Consider the following 26,820-nt stretch of genomic DNA (forward strand, 5'->3'; position numbering starts at 1 on the left):
TTTTTGAGAAACTGAGATGTTGCATATGTTGCCAAAATGGGCCTGTTGATATTTAAATGGTTTGGCATAGGACGCCTCATGATTTCTTCAACTACTAGGGAGTTGTAGTTTCTAAACGACGTACTTAAAGTCCCTTTGCCGCTGCCTTGATTGTAGAAAAACTACATCCGTCGTCCCGTTCAGTGGCCAGCTGATTGGTGTTTACGCAGAAAATCTCGCCCCTCTGGCTAGCCAGTTTGATGATGTAGAGAAACTTCCGTCTTTGAATGAGAAAAGAAAACACACGACGGACTAGCGAAAGCTAGCCACCACAAATGAGCCTACTTCGGCCGAAATAAGCATCTGCTTGTAACAGGTACCGCTATTACGGTGTAAAGGTATGTACTGTAGCTACAGGCAGTGTTAATATCCAAATAATGTTGGTTAGCGAATTGTTTTAGTTCGTCTACTGTATGGTATACTGTAGCTTAGGTATTGGTTTAGCTAGTAAGCAACAGTGAGTAAGATACAGCTAATAGCGTCTCGTTATCTCTAGCTTCCCAGGATCGCTTTCACGAATCTGGATAATATTAACTGAGCCATTAATGCTCCAGGATGATTACTGTGGTTATGTGGTAGCATGCTAAATAATGCTAGCTAACTGATTGTTTCAACTTTTATTCACCGTCATTTTATTTGAACTCTTGTCTATTTATCACCATAGCTAGCTTAACGTTACGTATGACAGTACAACTAGCTAGCTAGATAACAATAACGCGTTTTCTGTGTCGATCGTTTTGAGCAAGGGAGTATTGCGAATGCCTTAATGTACATCGTTATGAATGAGCGTACTTTAACTGACATGTTTCACAGCTAACGAACCTGGGCTAATCGTTAGCTTGATGGTTATTTAGTTACTCAGTCGAAGGTGTAATTGTGTATCAGTGTCATAACGTCTGTTTCAACATCATGCCATGGGCAGTGCCAACCCTGAGTTCATGATAAAGTTGTAAAATGTTGTTTAGTTCATTGACTGTTCCCTTCGACTGATCAACACCACCAACTGGGTTATCAGGAGGGATCAGCCAATGACCAAATGAACATCAGATCAGGATGGCTCACCAGCAGCACTAAATCCTGTATCCCACTGCTAGCTAGCCACGGAAGCTAAGCAGGGTCAGTGGTTGGTCCCTGGCTGGGAGACCAGATCCTGCTGAAAGTGGTGTTAGAGGTATGGGGCAGTATTTCCTCTTAAATGTAAAATCCATAATCCCCATGGCAGAGGAGGGGACATTGCCCTGCGGTAGGTGCCATCTTTTAGATGGAGGTCTACATATTGTTCTGAACCCCCCTCCCAATTTAGGCAGATTTCACAAAATGGCTGAACTATGGTCTATACTTAGTATAATTTCACAGTGAGCACAATTTGTTTTTCCAGTTAAATATATCTGGTGTTTCTAAGTTCTCAAGGACTACTCAAGATGTAGAGTTTCACAGAGAGCATGAATGCAACTGTAATGCGTTCTAGCCAACAATGCAATTACTACCAGATCTGTTGAGACCTGTCATTAATGTACGTGTCATGTCATGGCTACACAAATGAGCACACAATGCCAACATAAAATACAAGGTGTAAATCCATAATGGGAGCATTTAAAATGTGTGCGAATATATCTTGAGTTTCATAATCATAATTATTAGGTCCCTCTTGTTCTTCTGACATGTTAGACATTTCAGCGCGTTTGTGTAGTTAGTGGAGTGATACAATGTGATTTGGAACTTCTATTGTTTGGTTACAGGCCTCAAAGTGGGAGGCAGGCATTGGCTTATGTGGAAATTGCAAGATGGGGAGGATGCATTGTGAGGTAATCAGTGATGTCTGAATTGCTGATGCTTTGAGCATGGCCAATAAAATCAAGATATCCGTAGCTTTTCACGCATACACTAAATCTGCAGTAGTCTGATGTTTTGCTTCAGAACCACCAGCATTGTCAAAACATTGCAAAACCCCAGTCACGAAAAATGCATGTTCGCAATCTTGAACACCCGCACACAAATTAGTTTTTACCTGCGAAAACGTAACCTGTCATTATTAGGGCCACCATCGATGGATTTTCAAAATGCAAATGAAAGAAATGAACTGTGATTATACACCTGCACTCTTAGCTCACAGTCAATGTTGTCAGCTGCCAATGATAACCAATGCATGCAATATTTTGAGATGCAAAGCCAGCAGAATCACAGGGTCTACATTTATGGATGGAGTTGAGGTATCTGCATCAAATGCAAATCATCTTTTGGCAGAGTTTTTTCCAACACCTTTTCTCCTTCAATATTGTGATAAATTCAATATAATGTTTTATCTTGAAGGCAGCGCCATGTTACAGCTATCTAACAAATAGTTGAGTTGCCTAATCTTATAAACAATTCCCGGCTGTGTTGTTCGGCGCAACTCGTCCCGGCTGTGTTGTTTGGCGCAACTCGTCCCGGCTGTGTTGTTCGGCGCAACTCGTCCCGGCTGTGTTGTTCGGCGCAACTCGTCCCGGCTGTGTTGTTCGGCGCAACTCGTCCCGGCTGTGTTGTTCGGCGCAACTCGTCCCGGCTGTGTTGTTCGGCGCAACTCGTCCCGGCTGTGTTGTTCGGCGCAACTCGTCCCGGCTGTGTTGTTTGGTGCATTTGACAAATAAACCTTGAAACATGATACTTGAAAAAGATGTAACACCAGGTAGGGCTATCGTCCTCTCATGTTCTGAGAAAGATGCGTCGATAGTAGATTTTATATTGGCCGGCTAATATTATTACTCTGAACAATTTCATCTTTTCAGGTGTCCCTTGACATTCATGCTTATTGGTTTTCGTAGTAGTAGGTGCTTGTTTCATTTTTATTTTATTTTTTTTGATATAGGAAAAAAGGCAAAACAAAAGTAAGATATCAGGCATATTTCCGGAATAGCACCCCTTTCTAAAACTCACCAAATCCCATGCTGCCTGAATGTAGAGATTTAAACGAAAACTTCCAAAATCATTTTGACAATTGACAAGAACCGAGATGGTTTCAATGCAGCGCCCTCTCTCAGTCATCCAGGGTTCATACACATCCTGAGAAGTTTTGAAGGCACCCCATGTATTTGATTCATTCAGCCGTGAAAATCAAGGGCCGGTTTCGCAGACAGGATTAGGCCTGGTCTAGGACTAAAATATCAAGTTCTATAGGAAACTCCAATGAGCTTGTTGTTTTAGTCCTAGACTAGGCTTAATCTGTGTCTGTGAAACCGGCCCCAAGTGTGTTGAACTTAGGCACTTGCAGACTTAGTAGCTTGGTGTCATGCCTAGAACAAAGACCTGCAGTCCTGGTACAGAGTGACCTTCCACTGCTTGATGTCACTGGGGAAAAGTTGTCATGACGCAAAATAATGCATTAGACTGCCTGATATAACGTCTGAATGCAACTGGGTATAGTTGCTCGATCTTTGTAGTGTGAAAGGCAGACTCAGGGGTTTTCAAACCTGGTCCTGGGGACTAAAGTGCTGCACAAATTCCGTAATTGTCACTCACAGCCCTTCAAATTGTGACTAACTGGATGGGATTACAGGCCAGGTAGGGAGTGTGAATGCTGCCCTTTGTTCTTCAGATACCAGCTTCTGAGTAGCTTTACAGAGTAGCTTTCTTTCCCTTCTGTCCATGTGATTTCCATGACTCAGCCTCCTGACGAAAGGTGACAGTTCTATTCCTGGCCTGCCAAGCAGCGTCACTAGAGGGCGTTAATAAAGCCACAGCCAAAGGCACTGCGGCTAGTCCAGCTTTATCTAAGACCAGGAAGGAGACTGAGACAGCTGAAGAACACGCCGGGTTGAGAACCGCTGCATTGCAACCCCGGTCCTGTGGACCCAAACACCTACATAGTCCTAATCCTCAATCATTTGATGGTTTACATAAGGCGTGCGGGGTCCAGGCTAAATCAGCATTCAGAGCAGCTGTCTGATGGCATGGCTATCCAAGCCCAATTTATTTTTTGTATTTTTTTTCTCAACATACTGCCTGATATAACGTCTGAATGCAACTGGGTATAGTTGCTCGAACTAAAGAAACGAGGTGTAATTTAGACCTCAGTGGTAATGATGAAACTGCCCTAAATTAGGTAGTTTTCGACTCGTCCTTTTCTGTCCCAAAAGTTTTTCCCTATCCCAGTTGTAGCATACTTTTTGATTCTCTACTGACAATAAATATATATGTATATTTTCTCCTCAGGTCTTGCCCTCCCAACCCTCTCCTCTGCTGAGTGTATTGCGGAGTAAATAAATCAAGCCCTGCCCCAATTGCAGCCTTCTGTCCCCACACACCCACACACACAGGTGCGCAGACACTGACCCACAGCTTCGAACACGTGGGCCTCTGGACGAGGATGACAATGGAAGAGATGAAGAATGAAGCAGAGACGACCTCGATGGTTTCCATGACACTCTACGCTGTCATGTACCCCGTCTTCAATGAGGTAAAGAGCTTCTGCTTCTCGGCGGTCCGAACGGCGCTGCCACGCTTCCCCCCGGGTTGGCCGGCACGGCGGATGGGTAAAAGCTGCTAGTAGGGGTTACGCTCAGCGCCACAGGCAATGACGCCAATGTAATTACAGTGGTTGTTATGAGGAGAGAGGGGTGAGGGAGGGAGAGTATGGCTGAGGGGAGGGTGGTGAGGGAGGGCCTGGGCAGACAGAAACGACGAGGGGGGAGGGGCGTGGAGAGAGGAGGGCGATAATTATCGTTGGTAGCGTCTTTAGCTCTCCGATGCAAATGAGTTTGTCTGCAGCCACTTTGATGTGGGGTGGCCACTGCATTGCACTCACTCAGCCTATCAAGGTATTAGCGAAACACACACACACACACACACACTGCATAAAGTACCCATTTACTCCGGCTCATGCATACAGATCAGGAAACCTCTCACACACACTTGGTTCCATACATTTGTGCATACCTATTTTGGTATATATAGGCTGTGTTAACAAGTCCCCCCCCCCTCCTACTGTTTGGTGTTTTTGACCAATCAAGTCAGCTCTAGGTTACATGAATGGTCTGCTTTGATCGTTCTCAAACGATTAGAATGAATGTCTCCAAACATGACCAAGCCCCACGGTCGCATACTTATTGTTAGGACCTTTTAGGTCCCATAAAGATCCTGTTTTACTTAAATCCCCTAAATCTAAACCAAACCCTTATAACCTTACCTTAACCTCAACATAACATAACCGTAATCCTCAACCTAAAAGGTACTGCAAAAGTTTCACACATTGCCAGATTTACATTAGGGTTTTGTGCTTGCAAGGCCTTTTGGTCCTCACAAGTACAGTAATAGATGTGTACAAACACACATTCAATATTCCCCTTGCAAAGCATGTCAACATCACATAAACACCTCATACAAACATGCCTATCTGATCCTGCTGTCTAGAGGACATGAGCCTATGTTAGGGTATACCCACTGATGAGTCTAGCAGTCTGGAGAGAATTAAGAGGGGAACTGATTAGAGGAGAAAATTGCAGTCACCCCAGTAGTACTTTTTTAGCACAATCTCAGTGATAATGTTAAAGTGTGTTTGCGTGTCTCATGAGGGTTTTTTAAATCCACATCAGCAACAGAGTGTTGCAGGACTGTACGTGGAAAGCGTTTTTCTAACTTCCCGGTGTCTTTTGGCGTTGGGGTGTAGGCTGCCGCCTACCGCGGGGAGTTCTCCGCAGTATCAGCTATCGAGCTGGTTCATTAGTACCGCTGCATGTGTGTTTCCTGGTGTTTTCAGTTTGTGTACTGTGCCGGTGAGACGACGGCATCCGTAAGCAGGTCTGTGATTCGATTGCCACTTTTGTTTTCAGTTGGAGAGAGTGAACCTGTCGGCAGCGCAGACCTTGAGAGCAGCGTTTATTAAGGTAAGGACCCCCCTCATGGCGGGAGACAGGAGTTGCCGCACGCTGTCATGTGCTTGTGGTGTCTTAACTCTGATTGGTGGCTCGGTGTTGCTTGTGTCGGGATTGGTGCTACCATGAATCTATCTGCTGCCCATTGCCCCTACCCCGTTTTTTCGGCGTTCCCTCTGCCGTCGCATGTTGCTGATGAAACTCGGAATGGATGACCGCCACTCGTTCAGAGGGTGGCGAGGGAATCGATGAACCCAGCAACTTCGGGGACACAGCTGTGGCTCGAATGACACAGTTCATGTTTGACTTTTAAATGATAAAACAAGCATGAATTGGAATGAAGACTTTTTATTACATATTAACCTCAGTTAACGGTTAAACAACGCATTTCTCAGTTACCGTTTTACGTTTGTCAAGGGCGAAGCTTCATGTGCATTCTGTGATTGATTGGCACCCTGGTTCTCAACTCCGGTCCTCGTGCACATCCAGCAGTAATAATTTCTGTCATGGCCCTGGACTAACACACCCAGTTCAACTCGTCGAGGGCCTGATGGTTGACGAGCTGAAGTGGGAGTGTTTGTCAGAGGGCTACAGTAAAAATGTTTACCGTCAGCATGACTTGAGGCCTGGGATTAGCAGGACCTTATGTTTATTCTGAGCTTCATTAGCAGGGTCTGAAGTGCGCTCTCTGTTTGGTCAGGCCGAGAAGGAGAACCCGGGTTTGACCCAGGACATCATCATGAAGATCCTGGAGAAGAAAAAGGTGGAGGTCAACTTCACGGAGTCCCTGCTGCGCATGGCCGCAGACGACGTGGAAGGTGCGCGTCTCTCCTTGTATCACGTCCGTCTAATGCCGTGTTAAACCGGCAGCCGGTTCTAATCTCTGTTTTCAGCAGCGGCTCCCTCGATCAATCACATGAAATCCTTTCACGTCAGGGGACATTAGGTCTTTTCAAATGGGGCGTATGGCCAGGACTGGGATGCCTGTTCAAACGCAGCCTCAGTTGGCTTGCATATCTGCTTTAGTCTCTGACGGTTCTTTTCCCCCCCCTCACCCTTCGTGGTCCTGACTACTGCTGGTTTTCTGTTCTACCAGATAATGAATCGCACCTACCTAATGTCCCAGGTCTAATTCCATTCCTTATTTGGGGCAGTAATAATGGATAAGGAAAAGCGGTGGAACTGGCTTTGAGGTGCAGATTTCAATTTAAGGGACGTTCTCTTTATGTATCGTCTCCCACAGTTCAGTATTTCTCCTCAGGATGGCGCTGTGTCTCCACTTATAGTACAGCCTTTCCTCATGAGAAATTTCTTCTCTCTAGGATTGAATTCTCTCTCCTATGTTCCTCGACTGATGGTAGTAATGAATTCATGTGCACAGAGTGAGAAGCTCTACTATTGCTACTTCTCCACTTATAGAAAAGCCTCTCTCTTTCTCTCACATACAGTCACAATGTGATAAGTGTCCTTGTTGAAAACTAAATTTACCTCATGCTTTCAGTCAGTGCCGTGTTCAAGTTTCCACACAAAATTGCTGTGTCCGTAAGCATACATTTAGCTTGTACATTAATAATATATAGGCCTCCCCATTGATTTCTTTATGATCATAACTTGTGTGTAAACTATGTAAATTCAACTCGATTGTCCTAAACCAATAACGACTAGAGGTTTGATGTTACTGCTGGTCCATTCTTTTATCCAGAGGTTTGTCCTTGATTTTGAAAGGGGCTAAATTTCTGCATGCCCATCTTTCAGCTTTTTACCAAAACAGAGGCGAGGTAGCCGATTTAGTTTTTTAGGTTATGATTCTAGCTGTTGTTACTATTGTCTAGGAGCTTGAAACATAGTGTAAGCATTTAGCTGTGCCTGCGCCAACATCTATTCAACTGTAAAAGATGATCAATGAACAACTATGGATTCTCTGGAAAACAATCACAGATTGACTTCAAATCTGCATTTAATTGTCACTTAAAACAGGTTTAAAAAAGAAATCACCAGAAATGTTGAATTAACTGATGTAGCTAACAGTTTACTAATGAGCTATGGTCGTTGCCTTGGTAACCAACGAGACTAGCTGGCTTAGCTAACCAAGCCATCATCATAGCTTGCTAATACAACAGACAAATTCCACAAGGAAAACTTTTGAATTAAAATTTGATTTCTTTCAAAAGCAGCTCAAAGCATGAACTTCATAGCCATGCAAATCATTTATGTGGATTTACTGTGCCTATAAGGAAATAATGCTTTACAATACCATTTAAGGTAATAGCAAACCAGTATCAAATTGCCATATCATAGGTGATCTACTAGAGACTGTCAATCTAGATAGATAAGGTGTGGTGGTGACCGCTGTCTGGGTGTGGCTCATTCTGGAATGTTCTCTACATACCACCTCTAATACTTGTTGACCTGTCTGTCTCCATGGTGACTAAGGCTGTGGCTCTTTTTCTGTTCGTGTGTGTAGAGTATATGATTGACAGGTCAGAGCAGGAGTTCCAGGACTTGAATGACAAGGCCCGTGCACTCAAACACATTCTCAGCAAGATCCCAGACGAGATCAACGACAGAGTGCGCTTTCTACAGACTATCAAGTCAGTATATTCACACACGCACGCCCACTGATAAGAAACACTTAACAAGCAACACACAATTCTCAAAAATGCTTGAAGCAACACACATTTCCGTATCCCAATTTACATTCCAATGCAACACCAAGTCTTAAGACACACATAAAGATACACCTATTCATTCTCCCCCATACTTATTCATTTAGGAGGCAAACTATCCTTGAATTAGAGAAGTACAAAAATAATGGAACACACCCCCCGAATCCCAGCCCTAAATATACACTACCATTCAAAAGTTTGGGGTCACTGTTATTGTCCTTGTTTTCGTAAGAAAAGCAAAATTTTTGTCCATTACAATAACAGTTTTGATCAGAAATACAGTGTAGACATTGTTAATGTTGTAAATGACTATTGTAGCTGTCTTTTGTAGCAGATTTCTTTTATGGAATATCTACATAGGTGTAGACTAGAGACCTACTGTCTGGAACCATCAGTCCTGTTTTCTAGTGGCACGTTGTTTGCTGATCCATGTTTATCATTGTAAAAGGTGAACTGATGAGTAGAAAACCCTTTTGGAATTATGTTAGCACAGCTGAAAACCTGTACTGATTAAAGAAGCAATAAAACTGGCCTTCTAGTTGAGTATCTGAAGCATCAGCAATTGTGGGTTTGTTTACAGGCTCAAAATTGCCAGAAACAAAGAGCTTTCTTCTGAAATTAGTCAGTCTTTTCTTGTTCTGAGAAATTAAGGCTATTCCATGCCATGAAACTGAAGTGTACAATGCTGGACACTACACCCTTCACAGAACAATGCAAACTGGCTCTAACCATAATAGAAAGACCAGTGGGAGGCCCCGGTACACAACTGAGCAAGAGGACAAATACATTAGTGTCCAGTTTGAGAAACCGACGCCTCACAGGTCCTCAACTGGGTGTTAAATTTAATAGTACCCGCAAAACACCAGTCTCAACGTCAACAGTGAAGAGGCGACCCCGGGATGCTGGCCTTCTAGGCAGAGCTGCAAAGTAAGCCATATCTCAGACAGGCCAATAAAAAGAAAAGATTAAGATGGGCAAAAGAACACAGACACTGGACAGAGGAAGATTGGGGGGGGGGGTTGTAATGGGCAGATCAATCTAAGTTTGAGGTGTTTGGATCATAGTTTTCTGATTTGGCAAACATGGCTTTAAGGTTATTGTGCCTAAAGGGCACAATAATTATTGACATTAAAAATAATTATTTCTAACATTGTCAATGACAATACTTCCTATTAAATTTGCTATATTTCCTATTCAAACTCATCATGTATAATTTCATGGTCAGCACTTCTAAGTGACCCCAAACTTTTGAACAGCAGTGTAGGTTCATTAAATGAACAGAATGGGCAGGAGTGCAAGACATGAGACAGTTCAGGATGTCAACCAACTATGTACTTGTTGTCCACAGAGACATCGCCAGCGCCATAAAGGAACTCCTGGACACAGTCAACACAGTCTTCAGAAAATACCAGTACCAGAACCGACGGGTAAGACGCACACCTGAGTCCAATTAAGGCATCTACTTTTCTTTTTCTCCCTTGGAAATCAGGAAAGTATGAGACGTTATTCAATCCCCCCCCCCTCTCAATTATCTTCTGAAGGAGTAAAAAAAAAAAAAATGTCTTGTTTTCCCAGGCACTGGAACACCAAAAGAAAGAGTTTGTGAAATACTCAAAGAGCTTCAGTGACACACTCAAAACATACTTCAAAGATGGAAAGTAAGTAAACTCCCCGCCTTCTCAACTTCCACGGCTCGCACATTACAGCATCCGTATTGGTCAGCACGCGTCACCGTCACGGCTGAGGCGCTGCACCAAGTTCAGGCGAATGGCCACTCGTTGATCAAAGAGCGATTTCACCACGGTTTGTCTTTTGAGGAAGAAAAGTCTGCATAATGAATGCTTAGTAAAACACGTGACCTTGTGCTAGAAACGATACTTGGCATTTTCAGGGTCGTTTAATAATTCCCATTACCATTCACTGTGAAATCACATTAGGCTTGATTCTCGGAAAGCTGACATTTTAACAGATCAAAGCCCTGTATCAATCTCAGCATTGCCATGGTTCGCTGTGACTGACACTGCCTTTCTGTGTCCCTGTCTTTCTTCTCTCTCGCTCTCTCTGACGCTCTCTATCACTCTCTCTCTCTGTCCTGTTTGTTTCCAGGGCAATAAACGTGTTTGTCAGCGCCAACCGGCTCATCCACCAAACCAACCTAATACTCCAGACATTCAAGACCGTGGCATAGACGGTTTCAACGACGCTAACCCAAGCTTTTAACAGAGTATAGGAAACCCTTTATATGGAAAGATTTAGTTTTTGGGTCTGTATAATTTATAAGTCTTGCTTAATGGGTTTTGGGGGAGGGATCATTTACAGTTGGAGGCAACCAGATCGTAACTGGCAGAGCTAATTTGTTTTGGTATATTTAAATATATATTCTCTCATCACGATCATGCTATCACAACAGGGTATCTTTCTGTCAGCGTCGCTCCCCTTTTCTCCCACATTCCACCTTCCTCCACCCACTCTTTCTTGCACTCTACCACTTTCTCTAACTCTGTCAATGCGAAAGCCAAAAGACGGAGCTTTATCGTGGCCCACGGAGGCATTCCTTAAACAAAGTGTAAATAAGGGGACTTCTTTTGTTGTTTCTTCCCCCAACTCACATTCAACTTGAACAATTGAACATGAAGACGATGACACAAGTTGTGTATTTAACAGGTATTTGGTTTCAAAACATGCAAATAAATTTGTTTTAAAGATTTTGGAAAGATTTTAAAAGGGGTCTTTTGCGTTTGTCTTTTGACATGTAACATAAACTGTAATTCCTTGTTTTTTTTCTCTGTATGACAATGGATTTGCCACAGTGGATTTAAGGAGCTATTCTTGGCCTCTAACCACTTTCTTCAGTCAGTTAATCCAATCTTAAAGCGTTAATTCTTAAACGTTTATTATTGAAATCGCTGAAACCTTATTTTGAAACCTCTGTTGCCATTGAGGAAGGCTGTCATCAGCTAATTCAGATTATTCCAGCCCATTAAGTGATATGGAGGAATCAGCCACGGTCACTGGAGAGGGTGTGTTTGTGTATGTGTGTTTCTGACTTACAGTAACTATAATGGGAACAGAAATGTCCCCAAACTGTGGTTAAATCACCATCATTTGAGTAATGTGGACATTTTGACCCATTTGGGAAAAGCCAATTTAAATTTAAAGTGATCAAAAGTTACATTTGGGATTATTGTTGGAATTAGGGTTTTGATTTTGTTTATGGCTGTTACCAGGTATGGTTTAGGGCTGTACCTTAGGGCTAGGTTGGGATATATTGGGCTGTTAAGGTTATATTTATGTTGTGGTTAGGTTAAGGATTTGTAAAAGTAGGATTATTATAAGGGCAATCAACTTTTCGTGTCCTCATTTAGATGGCTAAAAATGTCTGTTCCAGCATGCCTTTCTTCCTGCCATCCCAATTAGAAGGGAGGGTTAAGGTTGGAACAGAAGAGAATTAAAAACTGTCAGAACTGTGTATAGGTGCCTGCAGTGCAACTGTTGAACGAATTGCAAAGATGAGAATCTTTAGATGAGAATGTTGCTATGCTGAAGATACCATACTGTGTGTGTCTTAATTACCCTGGTCTATGATGTACTCTCTTCTGCGGTGCCCAATCTATGAATAAAACAGAGGAACGGCATGCTGGACACAAACACCAGAGCTCCCTCTCAACTTGGTTGCCTGGAGACTTAGCTCCTGGCTTTGAAAGAACAGGATAATAAAAGAAAAGAATAGCGTGGATGGGTGTGGGGGGTGGTTTTGTTGCCACTGTTTGGGTTACTAGTGCCAGTTAACTCTGGGAGTGTACAGTACCGGAGGAGGTAGAATTAGTGTCAGCTGCAGCCATTGCTCATTTCAAGCCTAACCTCTACTTGAACTTGACGGTGTGAAGAGAAAATTAAAAAGCCCAAGTCTATGAGACAAAGAACACTCTGGACTAGCATTCAGAGGCTTGGAGGGGCTGCGTTCTCCATTCACACTAATGCTACATTGAAAGCCTTCCTTCGAGTGCCTTGACAGTGTGGAAGCAGCTCTGAAGACCAAACTCTGGAACTCCAAGAACCCTTGGAAGAGGACTCCGTCTTGTACAATAGATTTGAGCGGAGGGCTGGTATGTTTGGTTTGCCTCTTACCTACTGAAAACCATTTAAAAAGAGTTCAAATGACATGTTTGGGGTTTTATGTATATGTCATAGACTATATGATTGTGATTTGAGTAGACAGGGTTACTGTAATAATCCAATCACAGCTGCAGAGACACTGCGACACTTGTAGCAAGGGTTCTTTCATTTAATTTGTTAAGCTCAGCTAGGATTTGAGCTTCTTGTTTTCCTCTGCCTCTTTAACTTTACAATGTTGCTGCCATGACAACACTGAGCAGCAGAAATAGATTGTTATAGACTGAATCTGATTGGCTTGGATCAGGTGGCTTTGTTGAGGAGCTTGTTGAGTTTGGAGAGGTTTAGGCGTGAGTTGACTCTGTATCTAAGCAATAAGAGGTACACAATCCTTTGGATGCCGGTCCTTTCCTCTCAGCACGATGCACACACCTGCATGATTGACAGCTGGCTGTGACCCTGCCTGAGCGGAAACCATGGAGACCAAGATGCAGGCGGGACTACTGGAAAGCAGACTGAGCGTTGAAGACTATGAGACTCTGCAGAGTCTGTTTCTGGTAAGTGGGTGAGTTGGTTAGAAAATCACACAGTACAAACAAACAGCTGACCTCTGATGACCTCTACTTCAGGGTGATGGGGAAGAAGCCTTGTCCCTTTCAAGGACAGAGTTTATAGAACAGGCCTGGTCGGCAGTGGGACGTGGCTCCAGGGAAGAGTACGGCCTTCTATTCGATAGTGTGGTCGTCACTCAGGACAAGCGCAACCTGCTATTCGACAGTGCTGACGAGCAAGGGGAGAGAAAGGTGGACTGGGAGGGAGTGACATCCTTCCTGCTCCTCGAGCTGTCAGAGAAGGAGGAGAACGAACGAGCTGCCACCGTACCTCGTTGGAAACCTCCACTAACTCTGACCCCACCGCACCGTGACCCAGTTCATCAGGTAACACTAAGCCTATCGATGCAGCATTATGAATAAGGTACAAATGAATGATACATGTATTTCACAACGCCCTGGATTTAATTTGCTGCAGTCACAAAGTGCTTTCCCCCAAATAGCAAGCAAAAACCCCTAGAACCCCCAAATGCCAGCAACAAGATATTGAAGCACAGTGGCCAGGAGAAGCACAGTGGCTAGTAGGGACAGAACCGAGGATGAAACCTAGAGATGAGCCATACTCTGAACCAGTCGTCTGCTGGGTGGAGCTTATATGAGTGCATTACCTTTTCAGGCATAAAACTAGATAAGCAACACAACCAGGTGGACTCTGGATGGGGACAGCTAGGATTCATCAGACTAGAGTCCTGAGGCATAGGCCAAGAGCTCTGGGCCTCCTAAGATCCAGCGGGACACTAGATGAATTAGAGAGTTCATTCCTAAGATCGAACAGGATACCAGATACAGGCACATGCACTAGAGGAGACATCGGCCAGCCTTAAGACAATGGGTAGTGTCTACTTCTAGAGAAATTTCTCCTTTGTGTAAAGGCAGAATTGACTTGGCTGTACTTAAGTCAGCAATCTACAATGGTAGATGACGGCTTTTTCAGAGTACAACGTTTGGACACAATTAGTCATTGAACTGAATGGGCAACTGTGTCCGAACATTTGAAAGGTACAGTATGTGGGTGTATGCATAAAGGTTCCCTAATTTGTATCTGGACATAAATACCTGCATGGATTTCCGCAATAGGTACTGCAGACAAGTGAGCCAGATCCAGTGGCAGTTGAACATGCCCAATACCCCTCCACTTTATTTCAGAGTTTAGTATGCCAGTAAATTTTTTCACTAAACTTCACTCTGGTACTGTAGTCCAGCCTTTATAGTTCAATTGGTGAGGTGTTCTGCAAATGGTAGTGGTTAACATATTCATACATACCTCCTGGAGAGTTGTCTTGATCTGTTGGACAGTTCTTTGTTGTTTTTTTAATTCATTATGGTGGATATTCTTTGGTCGTCCACTGTAGAGGTCTTCCTTGATCTCAAACGTCCCTTGCCATTTATAAGCTGACCTTAAAGCTGCTTTATCTGCTCATTTTAGGGCTCACGCTCACAGACCCAGATTAAGCCTATTCTAGGACAAAAACAACTAGTCAAATTGAGTTTTCTATTGAATTTTATTTTTAGTCCTAGACTAGGCTTAATGTGTCTGCGAAACAGGCCAATAATGTTCATTTGATATTGGCACACAATGTTTTGGATATGTCTCAGAATTATCTTCATCATTATGGCCAGCTTGACATGCATTGACACTTCTTTGGTACTTACGTTGTCACACACCTGCAACAAACTCAAAATTCAAAGACTAGACATCGACAGGTCGCATGTGCATGCACTAATAATGCAAACAAACCCACCACTCTGAAGCCAATTAACTTAATAATGTTGGTACCCTTCAATGACTTGACTTGACAAAATGTACTTTAAATCCCAAGTTCTGGAGTACAAAGCCAAAACAAAAAAATCATCATCACTGTTCAAATTCTGAAGTACTGTATATTTACAATTAACTGATTAAAACAAAAGTGATTTTGTAGGTGTTCTCCAAAGATTCCGTGCATCTCCTGCACTTGCAGAAGGGTTGCCAGTAACTCGACCGGTCGAAATCACTGTGGTTTTTCAAGGTGGTGTACCTGTGGTTTTTCAAGGTGGTGTACCTGCGTGACTCGGGCCGCTACCTGTCCGTCAGCAAGGGGGGAACGCTTGCAGCATGGGCCGAGGAGGAACTCGCCCTGCTCCAAATCCACCGCCTCCGCAACGACTCGGTCAGACCCAAAGACCTCTGGGTAACGGCTGTGGTGGTGCTGCACGACGTGCACAAGGTAAACCATCAAATAGTGAACCAATCGCCGTGAGGGCCTGACGTCAGTCTCAAACCATCCTCCCTCTCGCCGTCTCTCCCTCAGGTTGCAGTGTCTTACACCAGTAAAGAAGTTTGTTTCTATGACTTGCTTTCCAAGCAGCCGTTTAACTGTCAGTATAAACTCCAGGGTCTGAAATGCACCCCTCTCTGCCTGGACTACTGGTCTCATCCCACGGACCCCAGTCAGGCTGTGCTGGCCATCGGAGACACAGGGGGAAAGGTACTGTGGCAAGGGGAGTACAAAATGTATGCACTCGCTAATTGGTAATTCGCTCGGGATGAAAGCCTCCACTGAATGACGGTAACGAACGATGTCAAATGACAGTGCCTTTATCGCCTTGTTTGTTTTCTGTTGCTAACTGCTCGTTTTTGTTTCTGGGCGCATCCCAGGTCAGTGCCATATGCTTTAGGTCACCTCAGATCTCTCTGTTTGAGAGGCTCAGTCAGGTGGTGGAGACGGAATCTGCCGACATCGTCAAGTGGCGGGAGCTAGTCCAAGGCCGCCACAGTTGCTGCTACACGCTCACACACCATGCTCACGGACCCGTCTGGGTTCGCCGAGGTGAGTGGCGTTGACAGAAATACATCCCACCCTTTTGACCTTTGCACCTGGGCACTTTCCGCGGGTGTCAAATGACCACCCAACAACAGCACCCTCTTACAAACACAGGCACGCCTCTGAGGTAATTAGCAGACAGATCCATTGATTTATGTGTTGCTGTAGCCGGTTGATATTTCCCAGACTGCTCTCTGTTGACTTGTATCACCCCAGGCTCTTTGAAGTACACCACTATCAATTAATATGCAAATGAGCCGGGTTGGTAAAGTGCTTACCGGAGGAGTTGAAGTGATGCCTCACCTTTTCTCTGTTTAGACTATGAATGTCTCCACCACTGGCCAAACCTCTAGTAGAATATGAGCTTGTTTTGAGTCATCTGACCAGATGACATTCTTTTACACAGATTTGTAGTGCATTAGTAGTGAGGACCTTTTGAGGAGTAACAATGGATTTGAATGGAAAATCCTCTTTTCCCTAACCTTAAACCTGACACTGAAATCCTATTCCCAGCCCTAAACTTATGATAACGACTAGTCCCTAAACCTAACCTGAACCCCAACGTCAAAAATAGCCTTTCTGAAAGTGAGGACCTGACAAAATGTCTTGTCAGTATATTACATGTGAGGACTTTGGATGAATTCCAGTTCTCACTAGTACTACAAGAACACCAACACTACAAGAACACCAACGCACTCACACACTTCAATGTCATGCCTTAGATCTTCAACTGGAAACGTTCCTACACACACACACACACACACACACACAATCTTGCATAAACTCATGTTGGCAATTAGCATCGCAAACCCACTCTCTGTCACCCTGAACGTTGGCCCATGCCCTGATACACACACACAGCACGGCACCTCAGGGTGACCACCGTTGTCAGCACTTACTCAGCCTGTCACCGGGAATATGGCTCGCCAAGTGTCATGAAAACACCATAGGTCACATGTCCATGCCTCACAGCCCACCGCATTCTACAAATCACCAATTACACGAACCGAGTACACAGATCACTTCAGCTGACTCAGGATATCGCCTTTTGCCCTTAACACACTTGGAACCCTAGTAACTATTCTGGAGAAAAAAGTTGGGGGGGGTTGAAAAAGTCAGTACCCCATAGTATCTATTTGATGACATAATTTTGAAAAAATGTAAGTAATTTATTTTGACTAATTGCACTTATTTGCCGCACACACACGCACACTAACCTCATACAAGGCAATGCTCTACTGAGGGGGAGGTTCTCGCATGGGGGAATAACAAGAACAAAAGTTAGAATAAACAAGCACAACAAATATGAAAACCAGCAGGAGCAAAAGCAAGAACAAAGCATGTGACAAGGAAACATGAAAAAGACTGGCTAATTGAAATGTTACAGGCTGTGTGTCTCTGTCTGTCTGTGCTTGCGAGTGAGCGTGTACCTCTGGGGTGGAAAATTGTGTTCTTTTGAAGCCCCCCTCCTTGCACATGCAGTGGCTGTTGATGATTAGACATGGGGGGGTTTATCATCCCACCAAACCTGCAGGCAGGCCACCAGAGAGATACTGAGTGAGAGATCTGGGGGAGAGGGAGGGAGGGAGATCTGGGGCGAGAGGGAGGGAGATCTGGGGAGAGATCTGGGGAGAGAGATCTGGGGAGAGAGGCTGAGAGATCTGGGGCGAGAGGGAGGGAGGGAGATCTGGGGCGAGAGGGAGGGAGGGAGATCTGGGGCGGGAGGGAGGGAGATCTGGGGCGAGAGGGAGGGAGATCTGGGGGGAGAGATCTGGGGAGAGAGGGAGAGAGATCTGGTGAGGGAGGGAGGGAGAGATCTGGGGAGAGAGGGAGAGGGAGGGAGAGGGGAAGAGATACTGAAAGATACTTGGAGGGAGAAAGGAAGAGATACTTTGAGAAAAACACTGATGCAGGGAGAAAGTAGTGGAGAGATGCTTTTAGAGAGAAAAATATTTACTGACACATACTTTGAGAGAGAGGGGAGAATAGAAATATAACGGTGTGAGAGCAAATTTGGATCAAGGGAGTTAGAGAAAGAGAGGCTGAAATGGAGGGAGATACGATAGAGATGGATGGCGCATGACTTCCTACAGTCAGCAGTATAAGTACAAACTCCAACTGAACTCTGGGAATGAGCAGTGACACGTTACAAAAAGAATCTTGTTTTTCATGATGATGCTGATTCAACATTGTTGTCACCGTTCATCTTCCTTTAATTACACACACACACGCACACTCGAACTGACACATTGTAAACCTGTCTGTTGGCGTGTTTGTGTGTGAACCAGAAGTGCGGTACTCACTGACAGCTCTCTGCTCTGTGTATATAGGGCAGCTCAGTCTAAATAATCCTGTCAATCCTCCACTCTTTGCAACTCATCTTGTCATTCCTTTGTCCTCAACCTCTCTTTTCACTACTGTCCTCTCCCTCACCCGTTCTTTGACCTGACTGCTCCTTTCCTACACCCTACTCCCCATCTTTGGTCGATGAAAACTCAGTTTGCTATAGGTCAGTTTACAAGGCTGACCTCTTACTGCTCCTTCACTTCCTGTTTCCTGCAGTTCGTTTCCTGGGTTCCCTGGATGCCTTTGTGTCTTGCAGCACAAGCCCCCAGAGCAGCATGGTGATTGGCTGGAGGGAAAGAGAGGGTGTGCCCCTGAGAGTCACCACTTTCCGAACAGAGAAAGGAACCAACGACCTGGACTACCACCCTGGGATGAATTTGATAGGTACTGAACAGATGGTGGATGATTGAAGATCGTTCACTCAGGCCTTTTTACCACTGGAAAACATTCTGTCAGGAGTGGTTTACACTCACCAAAGCAATAGCAGGTCTGGTCAACTTAGGTAATTGATTTCCTTTAAAAGGGACATGAGGGTGTGGGATTTCTCACTTTGTCTTCCATGTTCTGTGCTCAAACGCATAAGCCTATTCTTCCCCAACTCCTCCCAAGTTCCTCACTTTTAACTGGTTGTAGCAACTGCATGCAATAATGTCCTTCTCCATGATTGGCAGCCACAGCAGGTATTGACAACAAGGTGTTACTGTGGAACCCCTATGTCATCTCCAAGCCTGTGGGCATACTCCGGGGACACATAAGCAGCGTCATCGCCGTACGATTCATAATGGGCAAGAAACAACTAATCAGCTTCTCCAAGGACAAGGTGACAGTGACGTGACCAGTGGAGTGGACAGTCTTAATATGTTGTTACATATATCAACCTGTTGGGCATTAGGTGAAATATGCAGCACTTAAGGAAATTAGAGCACTTATAATTGACTTATCGCTTTGCACATTTGAGTTTTGCTTATTTAAACTACTGTCTTAGAGGCAAGATCTGGCCCTGAAGGCAGAAACTTATGTGATTGGTTGACTCAGTGGAGGGCAGAGCTTGCATTTCAAACAGGCTGAACGTGATGACCCCAAGCAGGGGTCAGTGCTTGTCCCAAAAATCCTAATCTTAACCATTACTTTAAACTTTCCCTAACCATAATCCATATTCTTACTGTTTTGAATGTAAAACTTTTATTAAATGACTTGGGACAAAAGCCCCTCCCCCCAACATTGACTCAACTAATTACATAGATTTCTGTCTTCAGGGCAGATCTGAACATTAAGTACATTAAACACCCCAAGTCCTATTTCTCAATCAACGTTTTTCTTCACGCATGTTCAAGACATAAGTTCCTCTGTTCTCTCAGGTATTGAGGTTATGGGACGTGGCCAGTCAGCTCTGTATCCAGCGTATCGCCGGCGTATTTCCCAAGACCCAAGAGGAGTGTCACACTGTGCTGTTTCTCCACGAGGAACACTCGCGCCTCTTCTTCTCCTTTAACAGTCTCCTCTTTGTCTTGGAGGTGAAGAAAGAAGAGGGGAGGAGAGTCACCAGCCATGAAAACCCTGTCACCTGCGTCCTCTACAACAGCTTGTTCAGACAGGTCCATACACAAACTACAACAGCCGGTTTAGAGACCCCAATGCAGACTTCACTTCCTGCAGTTAGATCTGGCAGTGGTTTCGTTTTGACATTGCTTTAATGCTCCTGTCTGGGCTGGAGATGTTGTAGTCTGTGCTCAGAAGTGCTGCTTAACACCCTTCCCATGAATATCCGGGATGATGAGAAGTCCATTCCAGTCACTTGCATGTTCACGAGTGCCATCAGTGCTAAGTGCAAATCTATATCTGCCTGTGCTGCATTTTTAAGTATGTGCTTTACATTTTGCATTCAAATCTTAGTAATTTACCATACGCTCTTATTCAGACCGACTTACTGCATACAGTACATTTCAAGACAAACTCTGACAAACTCTGTAGCAGAAAGTATACTCTTCTCAATTAATTTGTTTTCAGCAAAAGTCAGTGCTGGATGGATGACAATAGAATAATAAACATAGCAAGTGTTAGTTCAGATCACTGCAGTTCTGTTCTGTGTTGGGTATGTGCATCTGAGAATTTCATGGTTGTCCACAAACACGTGGCAATGTATATGACATTGAAATATTCCTGCTCCAGGGCTTCTGTTAGCTGGATTTTGGTCAATAATTTTTTTTTTTTTCAATCTGGTAAGATTGTCTGCTGGCCAAAATGTCTGGAATAATTGTGAATTGTGAGTTTCCAAAACGTCCCAACTGCTCACATACAGGACTTCAGTCAAGTGTTCCTTAACTGGGCAAAACTGTCAAAAATTGCCTTAATTATCCTGATTATCAGTGTGCCCACTGAGAGGGGATTTTCTACATAACCGATTGAAGATGGCCTCAAAATCCTGTCTTCTGGAGGATAATGTAACCATGCTAATTCGCATCGCAAGCTGTTGGAATGACTTGGCCAGTTGGAATTTCCCAACTGTAGCAGCTCATTTTGAGCAGACCTAGATCAGCCACAGATGCGGACATGCTCAGCGGACAGGGGATTTTCTACATAACCGAATGAAGATGGCCTCAAAATCCTGTCTTCCGGAGGATAATGTAACCATGCTAATTCACATCGCAAGCTGCTGGAATGACTTGGCCAGTTGGAATTTTCCAACTGTAGCAGCTCACTTAGATCAGCCACAGATGCGGACATGCTCAGCAGACATGCTCAGCGGACATGCCGAACAAGCGCTCATCGCCTCCCATTGCTCGCAACCAGCTACATTAATGTCCAGCTTACAAAACACTTGGGGCTAACCAAAAACATCCCGATACCCAAATGCCACATCTGGTTTTGGGGCAATTGTTGGGTTACTTTTCAACAGAGCAAAACCATTCTTATTTATTAGGCTGATTTAAAATGTTCAAACAGCCTGTATTTATTGCTTTGTGCACTATAAGTGTATTCGATGCAGTAAGGAAATGTTTTGCTCTCCAATAAAAGCTGTTATGTTATAAGAACATATTTTCTATTTAATTTCATTACATGTCCTGGCCAACATTTGAAAACAAGGTTATGGAACTAATTGCACTGTAATTTGTTCATAGTGCTGTAGGCTAAATGTGTCCGGTACAACTCTCAAATGTCTGAGAAAATAAAATGCCACCTATCACATTGTCTACTTCCCTAAGGGAAGCCCTGGTCTGCTCTCATCTTTAACTATGGTAGCTCAGGTACCTTGCTCAGGTACATTGTGACCACAATGTTTATTGTGGTTCTTAGTTGGAACCCCTGACATGGGGCTCAGATCTCATAATTTGCTTTGTATCCCATGTCAGTCAGGTCCAACCCATTAGTGTTTTTGCTTGTGCTTTCATGCTTTGGAAATCCTTCATGTATCAGATGCTGTTTCTCTAAATTGAATACTGTGAGGAATGACAGTCCTGTCATTGGTTATGATTAAATTCATCTTTTTGCTTGAGTGGCCAGTATTCTTACTGCGGAAAGTAGGGGTGCTAGATGTGTTTCAGCCTCAGCATCCCCTGACGAGATTCCCAAATACACTTGTTTCTGTCCCAGGTCATTTACTAGTGTTTTTACATCAGCTCCCTCTAACTGTTTACAGTGTGGACTGAAGTCTGGTGATGACTGTTCAGGGGACTCTTCTTGCAGCTTTGTGTCAGAGATACCATAGTGACGTCTGTGCAGGGGTGACATTATGGGCATATGGGGCATAGCCCCACCTGTTGTCAACAGAAAGAACTTTAACACATTATTTATTTTTCTCGAATATTACGTCCTATAATTTATTATATATGAATATAGCATCTTCCTAAATTGCATATAATTTGTGTTAGGATTTTATTTCATGTTCATTGGTCCCTGCCTTGTTGCTTCAGACTGCGTTCTGCCGATTCTAGTTCGCAGTAGTAGGCCATAGGCTAAGCGTGAATGTGGGGCTAGCCCCTCTCTCAACATGCAATGTACATTGTACGTGTGAAAATATGAATATGCATGCTCCGAATATTAGTGTGATCAATGTAGATCACACAAATCTAATGCCAAGTGGGGCTGACAGCCGGTAGCCCCACAACAGCGTCATTTCGTATTTCAGACCTGATTATCTGTCTGTCTGGCGCTAACATTAGTCTGCAAGAAGAGCGAGGAGGGTAGATTGTCTTAGCTACCTTGTTAGCTTCACAAAATTGAGAAAATGAATATAGTGTATTTCATACTCGAGCACCGGTTTTAAACACTTAATTTGGAGGAGAAACTTGAAGTAAAGCAACTTGGTGCCCATCAGCCACGGGATATGGTCATCACTCAAACTGCTGGTAAAAGTAACCTCAGGTTTAACGTGGAGTGGTTTTTGAAGATAAAGTGGCTACCAGTTAGCATACAATAGAAGGCACTCTTCTGTTTTCCATGTCTGCTATTTGGTGGAGATGGTACTTGGTCGAGGACGGGTTACAAAGATTTGAAACATCTTTCTGAGAGGATTGCAAAACATGAGAGCAGCGGGAGTCATCTGGACAATGCTGTGAAATTGGGCTTACTTGGAAGGGTAAATGTCGCAGCCCAAGTTGACAGTGCATACAGGCGTTCCATTGAGCAGCATAACAAACTGGTGGAGGAAAACGGGTACGTTCTCGGTCAGATCATAACATGTATTAAACGACGAGTCGGTGGACTCCCTGAATCCTGGAATATTCAGATGCATTTTCGAGGCTATGTGTGAGGGCGATTCGAGACTTCAGAGGCACTATGACGCTCAGCCCATCATCAAAGGGACATCTAGCACTGTACAAAACTAACTGTTAGACTGTATGTATGAAGTGTACAGGGAGGAGCTAGCCAAGCAAGTCGACGAGACTGTAAATCACAAATGGTGGTTGTGTTGCGATACATGTTGCCTGACAATACAGTGACAGAGAGGTTTTTGGAGTTTGTGGAAGTCAAAGATAAAAACTGGACTTGGCCTCTCTAATAGCATCAAGAGTGTGCTGGAACCACTGAAACTGAAAAGCTGATCGCTCAGACTTATGATGGCGTGGCTGTAATGAGTAGAAATGTGCAAGGAGTACAAACGCTAATGAAAGAAATATATCCACATGCCCAGTTTGTTCACTGCTATGCTCACCAGCTGAACCTGACCTTGTAGCAACTTTGTTCAGCAAGGATGAGCATCCTGAAGGTGTTTTTTGCCGATTTAACTGCTTTTGCCACCTTTTTCTCTGGCGCTCCAAAACGTGTTGCGGCACTTGCTGAGGCAACACAGAGACACATTCCAAGGCCACCCACTGTACCGATGGAACTTTAAAAGTAGAACTGTCAATGCAGTTTGGGAAAACCGCGCTGCACTGCTCCTGTGTATGGAGGACATACGCACACAGCCAAGATGGGATGAGGCCACCATAAGTGAGGCATACATACAGCCTGTCAAAAAAACTCCAGGACAGAGCCTTTCTGCAGCTGCTGGATTTTTTTTCCTTACTTATGCCAGAAGTTGATGTTTTATACAACACTGCAAAAACGGAGCATCGATGCATCTGGGATTAGCAGTGTGCTCACCCGTTTCAAGGAAATGTCCAGAATATGTGGAAGCAAACTGATGAATGGGCTGCCACCGTTCACGATGGAACAGACGAGCCAGGCCGATGAGTAACACAGCACCGGTGATGAAGGATGCATGCGACACAGTCATCTCCCTGGTGGAGCAGAGGTTTTCACAAAGTGACCACCTGATCGCTGCCAAGCTAGTTGACAGTTTGTTCTTCCCACAATTTGTCCTGTCATTCCCTACATCTGAGCTTGACTGTGCGGTGAATTTATGGCCTCTAGGAAATGAGGAAAAGTTGAAGCCTGAGCTGACCACTGTACCGCCACACTGAGCTTCACACTGGTAAGACTACCCTGTCTCTGTTAAGATCCATCCATGAGAACAACCTAGAGGAGGCTTTTGCTGAGACCATCACTCTGCTGAATATTATAACAACACTTATGAAGACATCCGAGTCAGAGAGGAACTTTTCCACCTTGAAGAGGGTAAAAACCTTCACTCGCTATACCATGGGACAGTCGCGACTCAATGCATTGGCCATGTTGTCCATCGAAAGCCAGCTGATTCAGCAGCTACATGACTTAATTCCCAAAGTCATCAAAGTTTGCCACCTTTCTCTTCAAGTGAGCCCTCAGCCTTGGTGAGTGAAAGCATATTTTATCATCCTGCCTTTGTGGTGCTGGTCCGTGCATTGGTCATATTTTTGTGCTGGATTGATTGATATAGATGGTAACAAAAGTCAGTGTGTCCATGCTTATCTGTTACGTTTGTGATCATAGATTGGATCTGTATCCCTAAAAAGTTGTCTTTCCGCTTCGTTGTGGCCTTCAGTGGTGTTGAGCTCATTGCTGTTCGTGTATGGCCCTGTAGGCACATTGGTTCTGAGCTTGGTTGCATTCCTGATTTAGGTTTGTGAATGTGACAGTGGTAATTTTGTGTGGGAGAGAAGGAGAGCAATTACACAAGAATGTCTCTCTCTCTCTCTCTCACTCTCTCCCCCTCCCTCCCTCCCCCCCAGTATATGTACTACCACACCTGGTAGGAGCAAGCCGCTGTGTCGTTTAAAGTGTTTTGTGGAGCCACGCTGTTAGTTGATGTTAAATAAACACATCAGTAGCAAGAGGGAGTTTTGTAGCTTTACTGGTATGTATCCTATATTTTGAAATGGTTTGTGCCCCACAATTTTTTTCCTGAATATGTCTCCGCTAGCTCTTCTTTAGTAGCTGGGATTTGTATTAATGCTTTTCATCAGTTTCTCACATGGTTAGTTGACAACTGCTTGGCAACAAATAACTGGCGCAGAGGTTTGGAGTTAAACATTTCATATGGCAATGTCAGTGTATTGCTTTGACATATCCAACTACTGCACACCTAGTAGGTTTCAGCTGGGTTGGGCCTGGGATCCTGATGAAAAATAACCGTGGCAAGACATTGGCCTATGGGCCTGTGTTTAACTTCACAACAAATGTTAACTTCAGTTTATGTGACTGTGCGAATGAAAAGTGCACATGGCTGCGGGAAGATCAGGTGTGCTGATTACAGCCGAGTGTGTAACGGTACTCCACAAATCTTGCACGGATGGATGGCCGACGCATGCCCATCAGCAGTACCATTGCAATCTAACGGTGTTGAACACACTACTCGTGAAAGTTTGGATAGCCTCGCTCGTGGGAGAGTTTGTGGGCGTGCTAGCATCATAACGGCATGTGAAGTTGTGGGACTTGACCACATTGATTAGTATTAATATATTAAATGTTTAGACTTCAATGTGGGGAATTCATGCAATGCTAGCTGGAGTTTATAGCTAGATGGCAAACCAGCTTGCTAGAGTTAGGTAGCCACTCCGCTAACGTAGCTAGTTAATATTGGCATTATATTTTATAGAAGTGAAACCCACCAGAAGGACCAACTATCACGGCCACCGGCCTCCACACTTTATTTTTTGTTTCGGATCTGTTGTGTGCAATAGTATAGCTCGGGGAATCCCATCATGGCTAAAATGGGTTTCTACAATTGCATACAATGAAAGTTTAATTTATGGTACTAAAGTTACCTGTTCTTTTAACTGAATGGAGAGCATTTTACTAGCACCTTGTTTAGGATTCACAGGAGTACACTTTAGTTGCATTAAAAAAAAAAAAGTCATGGCGAAGGTATAAGTTGCATTTGGAGACCATACAGAGTTGTCACTGATGCCAATAGACCCTGTGGTCACTGGGAATACTCATGACTTTGACACCTTTAATAACCCTCTCCTACATCCCCATTTGTCTTGCAGATATCTGTATCCACTGTCCTTTCATAGCTGTCACTTAATGTATCCATTCTGTCATACCATGAATATGAAATTATATTTGAAAATATAATTGTATGATATGACCCTTTTATATACATGGACGTGCACTATGAAAAAATATTACGACATGACTGTCGTGAACCCATGACATGTCGATCTAAAGTCAGTTGCACTGATAATCATGCCATTTGGTTGGGTTGATAGTGGTTCTACAATAGTCATTCCAATATACTTTACTATTCAAAAGTTTGGGGTCGCTTAGAAATCTCACACAGACACAGACGTACAGAGGCCCATTATCAGGAACCACCAGTCCTGTGTTCCAAGGGCACGTTATGTTTGCTAATCCGAGTTTATTTTAAAAAGCTAATTAATCATTAGAAAACCCTTTTGTAATTATGTTAGCACAACTGAAAACGGTTCAAATGTGGGTTCGATTACAGGCTCAAAATGGCTAGAAACAAAGAACTTTCTTCTGAAACTTGTCAGTCTTTTCTTGTTTTAAGAAATGAAGGCTATTCTATGCG

At 43.9% G+C, this 26,820-nt stretch overlaps 2 protein-coding genes across 7 annotated transcripts in view; both read left to right on the forward strand.

Annotated features, from left to right (window-relative positions):
• The first annotated feature begins 307 nt into the window (after positions 1 to 307).
• On the forward strand, positions 308 to 11,271 carry pdcd10 (programmed cell death 10). Its single transcript, NM_001304259.1, is given in 8 exon segments — positions 308 to 377; positions 4,228 to 4,471; positions 5,844 to 5,897; positions 6,586 to 6,703; positions 8,350 to 8,476; positions 9,900 to 9,978; positions 10,127 to 10,209; positions 10,658 to 11,271. Coding segments are annotated over 7 exon segments (633 nt in total). The 5' UTR covers positions 308 to 377; positions 4,228 to 4,381; the 3' UTR covers positions 10,740 to 11,271.
• A 104-nt stretch (positions 11,272 to 11,375) lies between these two features.
• LOC105006334 (WD repeat-containing protein 49) overlaps positions 11,376 to 26,820 on the forward strand; it is a 32,386-nt gene continuing 16,941 nt past the window's right edge. For 4 of the 6 annotated variants that reach the window (XM_010864803.4, XM_010864808.3, XM_010864804.3 and 1 more), the window contains exons 1-9: positions 11,376 to 12,657; positions 13,083 to 13,221; positions 13,294 to 13,602; positions 15,309 to 15,482; positions 15,567 to 15,743; positions 15,914 to 16,085; positions 18,642 to 18,809; positions 19,097 to 19,245; positions 19,784 to 20,020. In XM_010864803.4, the coding sequence (XP_010863105.2) occupies positions 13,141 to 13,221; positions 13,294 to 13,602; positions 15,309 to 15,482; positions 15,567 to 15,743; positions 15,914 to 16,085; positions 18,642 to 18,809; positions 19,097 to 19,245; positions 19,784 to 20,020 (1,467 nt within the window). In that variant the 5' untranslated portion in view covers positions 11,376 to 12,657; positions 13,083 to 13,140. Of the gene's footprint in view, positions 12,658 to 12,913; positions 13,222 to 13,293; positions 13,603 to 15,308; positions 15,483 to 15,566; positions 15,744 to 15,913; positions 16,086 to 18,641; positions 18,810 to 19,096; positions 19,246 to 19,783; positions 20,021 to 26,820 lie in introns of those variants that run through there. The other 2 variants (XM_020046697.3, XM_034291661.1) reach the window with 2 other exon arrangements.

The sequence above is a fragment of the Esox lucius genome, chromosome 1 (assembly GCF_011004845.1).
Source record: "Esox lucius isolate fEsoLuc1 chromosome 1, fEsoLuc1.pri, whole genome shotgun sequence".
Lineage (NCBI taxonomy): Eukaryota > Metazoa > Chordata > Actinopteri > Esociformes > Esocidae > Esox > Esox lucius.